This window comes from Schistocerca piceifrons, chromosome 3, assembly GCF_021461385.2.
Source record: "Schistocerca piceifrons isolate TAMUIC-IGC-003096 chromosome 3, iqSchPice1.1, whole genome shotgun sequence".
Lineage (NCBI taxonomy): Eukaryota > Metazoa > Arthropoda > Insecta > Orthoptera > Acrididae > Schistocerca > Schistocerca piceifrons.
This window is the reverse complement of record NC_060140.1, coordinates 682,869,695-682,878,722: the sequence shown is the minus strand read 5'-3', so window position 1 is coordinate 682,878,722 and position 9,028 is coordinate 682,869,695. Positions and strand designations below refer to the sequence as shown.

Genomic DNA, 9,028 nt, shown 5'->3' with positions numbered 1-9,028 from the left:
AGCTTAAGCCGAATGTTCGAACCAGAGTTCGAGGAGCAGCAGGACGAAGAGGGAGGTTTCGGAGAGGCCCGCGGTCAGGATAACTGCAACTGTGTGGTTCTGGGTGATGGGGTTTTGTCATGAGAGTTCAATGAGCTCAGTTGTGCCATTTTGAGTGGGTTGCCAGTGCTGTTCAAAGATGTCGCTCTGCAGCAGGAATAAGACCTCATACTGCACAAGCTTAAACAGAGAATGCAGCATGGGGAGGTTGCTAGTCTCTATTGCCTGAAGGGGAATATTTTGTGTTGTGTGACACGTGGGAAGGGTAACCCCAGGGTAGTGCTGCCTAAACTTTGACCACTATGGTCTTCAAATACTATTATGAAACACCAGTAGTTGGACACTTGGGGATTTTTAAGACTCACATGAAAATTAAGCAGCATTTTACTTGGAAAGGCATGGAGCAGCTGATTAAGCAAATGGTATCAGAGTGTAAAACGTGTGATTTTAGCAAGCCATTGGGGAACGCCAAGCAGGGGCTCTTATCTTCGGAAGAGGCGAGGGAGCCCATGGGGAGGTTGTATATTGATTATGTAGGACCCCTTCCACGTTCAAAAGATGGAAACCGTTATATCTTTGTTTGTGTGGATGTGTTCACGCGTTTTTTCTGGCTGATGCCTACCCGCAATGTAACCTCACAAGACTCCATACGGTGCTCACACATTTTGTTTGAAGTGTTTGGACCCTGCCATATGTTGGTTTCTGACACTGCAACAACGTCCTTTAAGTCCACTGCTTTCCATAACTTTTGTTTTGAAGTGGGAGTATCTCATACTACCACCACACCATATTATCGAAACCTGTCTATGGCAGAATGGGTGAACCGGAACTTGAGGGCAGCACTGATCGCATTCCACCATAATGATTAGGCTCGCTGGGATAGTTCCTTCTGATGTTTAGGGTATGTCTTCAATACTCCTACCCAGGAGGCACATAAGGCCAGCTCCACGAGATTAATGTTTGCTTTTAAACCTAATTCGCCCCTGGCGAATTTGTGGTCACTTAGTGATTTGTTGCCAGAAAGGGTGGACGCTGCACAAATCCATGCCAACTGGAAGCATGCAAGGAAGAATTTGCAGAAGAGTCACTAGCAAATGAAAGGCATTATAATGCTGGTAGATGGCCAATCACACTGAAGGTGGGAAACCAGGTTTGGGTAAAGAATTTTGGTGCAGTAAGTCAAGAGGTGGATAAAATTATGGGGGAGTATTTCCCCAGTTCGTCAGTCCTGTACAAATCTTGCACTTTGTCATCCCAGTCACCTTGCTGGTGAGAAACCCGCAAAATAAAAGAATTTTTCATGTCCGCATATCGCAGGCTAAGCCGTATGCTAAGGCGGTGCAACCAAATAATTTTTTACGTTTCAGTGCTGAAAATGGTGAATCTTGAATATGTGGATCCTTAGGGTCGTTAGCCTCTTAAAACATAACGTTAGTAGGGATACGCAACATTGTGTAGTAGTGAACTGAATCATCTATGCTTTTCTGCGCAAAGTCAATTTAAACTTTGCTATCATTGACCCTCACTCAAAGATAACCGTAGAGATTCTCGATAAACCTTGTCTCCCATGTGAATAATTTCACGTGGAGTCATTTGGTGAGCATGCACATTGCCCTCTCAATCTACTCTATGAATATGTGTTACCAGCCAGGCCGGTGAGACTAATGCATGGTCCAAGTTTCAGAAGTGCCCAACTCCGGTGGACTTGGTATTGGCAGTGGAGGATGTGCCAATGGTATCATCGCCACATGTCCGACGCCTTTGAATGCTGCGTGCAACCTTCCCGCACTGGTACTACAGTGTGGCGTGACCAGTGCCACTTGGATGTTGCCCTCTGCCAACTGCCATGAGGGACGGCAGGAGCCAGCTAACGTGGGTAGTACTGATCATTAACCTTCTTGAGTTGTAGTGAGGCGTGGTGATTGGAACAGTCATCGCCCAGGGGTCTGAATACAGGGTGTGTTCTATGTGGCTCAGGTGTGGAGTATATTTAACTGAGAGAACCCTGTGCGAAGGGGAGTAAGAAAACTTGTCATGCTACTCGTATGTACTGTATTCAGATGGTTATTTTCGTGTCCCTTCCACAGACAAATTCTGATAGCTGTTTCCTTTTGTAACTGTTCGCATTGAGCAAAGATAGATGAATGAGGAACTGCAGTAATTTTTATAGGAAGAGCGTTGTGTTATATTCACTTCTGGTTGTAAAGATTTTCTTGGGCAAGGTTGTTGTGGTCTTCAGTCCAGAGACTGATTTGATGCAGCTCTCCATGCTACTCTATCCTGTGCAAGCTTCATCTCCCAGTTCCGACTGCAACCTACATCCTTCTGAATATGTTTAGTGTAGTCATCTCTTGATCTCCCTCTACGATTTTTTCCCTCCATGTTGCCCTCCAGTACTAAATTGGTGACCCCTTGATGCCTCAGGACATGTCCTACCAACCGATCCCTTCTTCTAGTCAAGTTGTGCCACAAACTTCTCTTCTCCCCAATCCTATTCAATACCTCCTCATTAGTTACGTGATCTACCCACATAATCATCAACATTCTTCTGTAGCACCACATTTCGAAAGCTTCTATTCTCTTCTTGTCCAAACTATTTATTGTCCATGTTTCATTTCCATACATGGCTACACTCCATACAAATACTTTCAGAAACGACTTCCTGACACTTAAATCTATATTCGATGTTAACAAATTTCTCATCTTCAGAAACACTTTCCTTGCCATTGCCAGTCTACATTTTATATTCTCTCTACTTCGACCATCATCTGTTATATTGCTCCCCAAATAGCAAAACTCCTTTACTACTTTAAGTGTCTCATTTCCTAATCTAATTCCTTCAGCATCAACCGATTTAATTCGACTACATTCCATTATCCTCCTTTTCCTTTTGTTGATTTTCATCTTATATCCTCCTTTCAAGACATTGTCCATTCCATTCAACTGCTCTTCCAGGTCCTTTGCTGACTCTGACAGAATTACGAGGGTTATTCCAAAAGTAAGGTCCGATCGGTCGCGAAATGGAAACGACTATGAAAATCCGATAAAGCTTTGCACAGATGTGTTGGGTAGTGTCTCTAGTACAACCCCAGTTAGCATCACGTCGCTCTTCTCATTTCTGAGCTCGCAGCGAGTGCGTAAAGATGTCTAGAAAATAGTGTCTGCCGCCAAGTACGAGGGCCTGGTGAGAAATTTCGCCTGAAGCTATGCAGCCAACATTACATAACTGTCGTTCTGTTTCGTCTTCACGACAATTCTCAGCCGCATTCTGCAGGGGCAATGAAGATGCTCCTGCATCGTTTTCAAATGGAAATGTTAGATTACCCACAATACAGTCCGCAATTGTCTCCCCCTGAGTTTCATCTCTGGTCACATGAACCGCTGTCTTTGAAGACAACATTTTGACACAGACAACGAGGTGTAGGCCAGCGTGGAGAATTGGCGGAAAGCACTGGCGGCTGCCTTCTATGATGAAGGCTATTGAAAAGTTGGTACAATGCTATGACAAAAGTCTAAGTCAGAACGGCGACTACGTAGAGAAGTAGCTGAAAGGTGTAGCTAATTGTTACAAGTAAAACATTTCTGATGTTCACTGTGGTTTCAATTTGGCAATCAATCGGACCTTACTTTTGGAATAACCCTCGTACAATATCATTGGCGAACCTCAAATTTTTTATTTCTTTTCCATGGATTTTAATTCCTGCTCCAAATTTTTCTTTTGTTTCCTTTAGTGCTTGTTCAATACACAGATTGAATAACATCGGGGAGAGGCTACAACCCTGTCTCACTCCCTTCCCAACCACTGCTTCCCTTTCATGCCCCTCGACTCTTATAACTGCCATCTCGTTTCTGTACAAATTGTATATAGCATTTCGCTCCATGTATTTTACCCCTACCACCTTAAGAATTTGAAAGAAGAGTATTCCAGTCAACATTGTCAAAAGCTTTCTCAGAGTCTACAAATGCTAGAGACGTAGGTTTGCCTTTCCTTAATCTTTCTTCTAAGATAAGTCATAGGGTCAGTATTGCCTCACGTGTTCCAACATTTCTACAGAATCCAAACTGATCTTCCCTGAGGTCAGCTTCTACCAGTTTTTCCATTCATCTGTAAAGAATTCGTGTTAGTATTTTGCAGCCTTACTTATTAAATTGATTGTTCGATAAATCTGTCAACACCTGCTTTCTTTGGGATTGGAATTATTATATTCTTCTTGAAGTCTGAGGGTGTTTCGCCTGTCTTATATATCTTCTTCACCAGATGGTAGAGTTTTGTCAGGACTGGCTCTCCCAAGGTTATCAGTAGTTCTAATGAAATGTTATCTACTCCTGCAGCCTTGTTTCGACGTAGATCTTTCAGTGCTCTCAAACTCTTCACGCAGTATCATATCTCCCATTTCATCTTCATCTACATGCTCTTCCATCTCCATAATATTGTCGTCAAGTACATCGCCGTTGTATGGACCCTCTATATACTCCTTCCACCTTTCTGGTTTCCCTTCTTTGCTTAGAACTGGGTTTCCATCTGAGCTCTTGATGTTCATGCAAGTGGTTCTCTTGTCTCCAAAGGTCTCTTTAATTTTCCTGTAGGCAGTATCTATCTTACCCCTAGTGACATAAGCCTCTACATCCTTACATTTGTCCTCTAGCCATCCCTGCTTAGCCATTTTCCACTTCCTGTCGATCTCTTTTTTGAGACGTTTGTATTCCTTTTTGCCTTCTTCATTTACTGCATTTTTATATTTTCTCCTTTCATCAGTTAAATTCAATATTTCTTCTGTTACCCAAGAATTTCTACTAGCCCTCGTCTTTTTACCTACTTGATCCTTTGCTTCCTTCACTATTTTATCACTCAAAGCTACCCATTCATCTTCTACTGTATTTCTTTCCGCCATTCTTGTCAATCGTTCCCTAATGACGTACCTAAAACTCTCTACAACCTCTGGCACTGTCAGTTTATCCAGGTCCCATCTCCTTTAAATTTCCACCTTTTTGCAGTTTCTTCAGTTTTAATCTACAGTTCATAACTAATAGATTGTGGTCAGAGTCCACATCTGCCCCTGGAAATGTCTTACAATTTAAAACCTGGGTCCTAAACCTCTGTCTTACATTATATAACCTATCTGAAACCTTCCAGTATCTCCAGGCCTCATCCATGTATACCACCTTCTTTCATGATTCTTGAACCAAGTGTTAGCTATGATTATGTTATGCTCTGTGCAGAATTATACCAGGCAGCTTCCTATTTCATTTCTTACCCCCTGTCCATGTTCACCTACTACGTCACCTTCTCTTCCTTTTCCTACTATCGAATTCCAGTCACCCATGACTATTAAATTTTCGTCTCCCATCACTATTTGAACAATTCCTTTTATCTCATCATACATTTCATCAATCTCTTCGCCATCTGCGGAGGTAATTGGCATATAAACTTGTTCTATTGTGGTATATGTGGGCTTCGTATCTATCTTGGTCCCAATAATGCGTTCACTATGCTGTTTGCAGTAGCTTACCCGCGTTCCTGTATTTTTATTCAATATTAAACCTACTCCTGCATTACCCCTATATGATTTTGTATTTATAACCCTGTATTCACCTGACCAGAAGTCTTGTTCCTCCTGCCACCAAACTTCATTAATTCCCACTATATCTTACTTTAACCTATCCATTTTCCTTTTTAAATTTCCTAACCTACCTGCCCGATTAAGGGATCTGACATTCCACACTCTGATCCATAGAATGCCAGTTTTCTTTCTCCTGATTATGACGTCCTCCTGCATAGTCCGCTCCCGGAGATCCGAATGGGGAACTATTTTACCTCCGGAATATTTTACCCAAGAGGACGCCATCTTCATTTAATCATATAGTAAAGCTGCATGCCCTCGGGAAAAATTATGGCTGTAGTTTCCCCTTGCTTTCAGCCGTTCACAGTACCACAACAGCAAGGCCATTTTGGTTAGTGTTACAAGGCCAGATCTGTGAATCAAGCAGACTGTTGCTCCCTGCAACTACTGAAAAGGCTGCTGACTCTTTTAGGAACCACACTTTTGTATGGCCTCTCAATAGATATCATTGTGGTTGCACCTACGATACGGCTGTCTGTATTGCTGAGGCACGGAAGCCTCCCCACCACCAACGGCATCGTTCATTGGGGGGGGGGGGGGGGGGGCGGGAGGAGCTTGGGCAAGGTACCACCTTAAATTAAATCAAACATTTGATTGTAAAGTTTTTTTGACATATTGTTTTAAATCAATTATTTCGTGTTGTTTTTAAAAGTTTGAATTTGAGAGTATTAGTGGATTTTAGTGGATTGTTAGTTACAATAAAATTATGCTTAGAACTGTTGTATCACGCCTACCTCCTCACCCCCCAGCCCTTCAACTTAATGCTCTGTTGAACTTTTGCCTCTGTAGAACTATCATTCTTCTCATTCATCTGATTTTATCCTTTGGAACTCACAAGAGGCTTGCACTCTGTATGTCACTGTACTGAAAAAGACAGGTTTGGTAAGGTGGGGTCAAACAGTTTCATCATGTAAACAACACGCAAAGGTTGAAACACTAAAACAACCTGAGATGAGTGGCAGATGCAGGTATAATACTTATTGGAATTAAATGAAGGACTAGACCAAATAAGCGACATTTTCAGGTGCAGGTAAATAAAGTACAATGTCTAAATTCAGTAATCTTTAAAGACAGTATTATACATACTTCATCCTTTCACGTGGAATGCAGGGGTGGGGAGTAAGCCAGCGATCGTCGCCTAGCCTAATGGCTGCTGCATGATGAGGAGAGGTGGCTTCCTCCTCCTAGGGAAAGCAGCAAACTATTCACAATGCTTGCTACAGTGCTGCAGTATGTTGCCAAGTTCACCTACTAGGGATGGCAATGAACGGAAGCATTTCATATCTGTCTGAAGTGGTCAGACTCCCATCCACCGATTCTTCTGCTCCCATACAAAGGCGAAGTTACATTTTGCACTGTACATTTGAACAGAAGCCACTCTGATGCATGTATGAATAGTTGCTGTTCTGGGTAAGGATACATAACAAAAGCTCACTGAAACCAAAGTGCATTGCAAATTACTTTAGGCTGTTCAGAAAGTAGGTGCTCATCTACGTAATTATAAATCTAGAGCCAGTAGATGATGTTAAGACTATCAAGTTTGGATATACAAAAGAGATGCTTAATATACTAGGCCAACAGCTGGTATAGACGATGCTGACATGTATAACACGAAACTTAAAAAGTAGTAAACGGGATTAATTTGGATGTCAGCACATAACGATATATTTGAGTTTTCAATAAGATCATTGGAAAAAACTGACGTTTAAATATTTCCATGATATGGTGTGCTAATATTTGGTGGTTGTAAAGTGCCAAGAGTAGTTGAAACTGGAAAAAATAGTTTTAGTCAGAAAAGTAATACATATTCAAGTACTAAGTTGAGCTCATTAGGTGAGAGTTGGCAATCGTACCAATTTCTCTTCTTTACCGTGTGATGCGGTTTCACAATTCTTTGAGACTGTAACATCAACACACTTCTCTCTCTGGTGTGCAATAAGGGGCATTCGCAAAAGATTAATGAAGGCCTAGGGAAAGATCTTAGTCCCGGCCACCTCTACTGAAACCGACGTCACCTACGGAACGGGTGGTGGTGTTTGGGCGGCCGTGCTGGAGTAAATGTGGATATGATTTCATGCAAGGTGTTTGCGTAATAATATAGGAATTTCAAGCTTCCGTATTCACATTAAAATGATGACATTGTTAACTACAAGGAAAAGGAAATAAAATTTGAAGTTTTAAACGTTCTTATTAGACTGACATTTCAGTGTTAGCAGTAATAATAAGCAAAAGATGTTTTAAAATAAAAAAGCAACGTGCACATCTGCTCTACACAAATATATTTCTATCCAAATTTGTAATTAATTGTGTTCGACGAATTAAAATTACGTGTAAGCATGGCGGGGGAAATGCCTTGGGTGTCAGTATTTATGCGGGCTGTTATCATGTGTAACTGGTAACACAGATGAAGGATTAGTAAGAAGTAAAATGAACTTTGCTCCCGACCGACCGATTACAATCATCAGTTGAGCAGGTGAACAGCAGCCTTGAACAGGTACGACTAAAGGATTGAACCTTTTTTTTCCCGTTGTGTATAACCCGTTGGGGCGTGCAGAGCCAGTAAACAGACTATTCAGTGTCTGAAACATGTCATCAAAAGTACGAAAATTTGACAATTTCCCCCAACATAACTTATTTAACTGCGAGGAAATAAAGTAATCACTCACCCGAACTTTACTGCTCTTGAATCTTTTTATATTACGTGAAGGCTTACATGATCCTAAAGCATTATGCCGCGAAAAGAAATATAAGCGACGAGGAAACGATGCCTTTGAACATGGGAAATTTAAGATATCCCTTGGATGTTCTCGGTAACTGGCATTAATTTCGCACTTTAGATAATTTGAATTTCTTTATTTCTTGCTATTCACTTTCATTTCACTAGTAAATTCCATACCTGTTCCAGTGTAACATGCTTCATACAAGGTTTTTGTAAATCATGTAAATAATTCATTACATACTGCTGCTGTGCTTACAGCCTTGTGAACTAAAACAATATTTTGTCTCTTTGAAGTAATATTAATAGCAAATAAAACACAAGGAAAACTCAGTGCAGATGATAAGTAGACTACTTGCAACAGCTTCTTTAACACACATTGTTCTACTATCCTTATATTATAAATAATTCGAAAACAATGAATTATCACTAGCATATTACAAAATCCTTTACTAATTTATCTGTTCTGAGTTCTGTTGATTATATATTCATGATCAATGAATAATTGCACAAATATGCTCCACAAAGAATAGTATGTGTGTCAGATGTGAAATATGAGCAGTATCTTACTTCATTGGAACATGAAAATATATCTTATCTAGTGTACTTTTTATTTCAAAAGCTGGAATATTGAACAGTGTTAAGCAGAGTG

At 40.9% G+C, this 9,028-nt stretch overlaps 1 protein-coding gene across 2 annotated transcripts in view; it reads left to right on the top strand.

Moving 5' to 3' along the window:
* Positions 1–7,628: 7,628 nt before the first annotated feature.
* Positions 7,629–9,028, top strand: part of LOC124787610 (probable serine hydrolase) — a 44,769-nt gene continuing 43,369 nt past the window's right edge. Inside the window, exon 1 of one of the 2 annotated variants that reach the window (XM_047254365.1) lies at positions 7,629–7,741. In XM_047254365.1, coding sequence (XP_047110321.1) covers positions 7,735–7,741 — 7 coding nt within the window. In that variant the 5' untranslated portion in view covers positions 7,629–7,734. Of the gene's footprint in view, positions 7,742–7,769; positions 8,155–9,028 lie in introns of those variants that run through there. The other variant, XM_047254366.1, reaches the window with a different exon arrangement.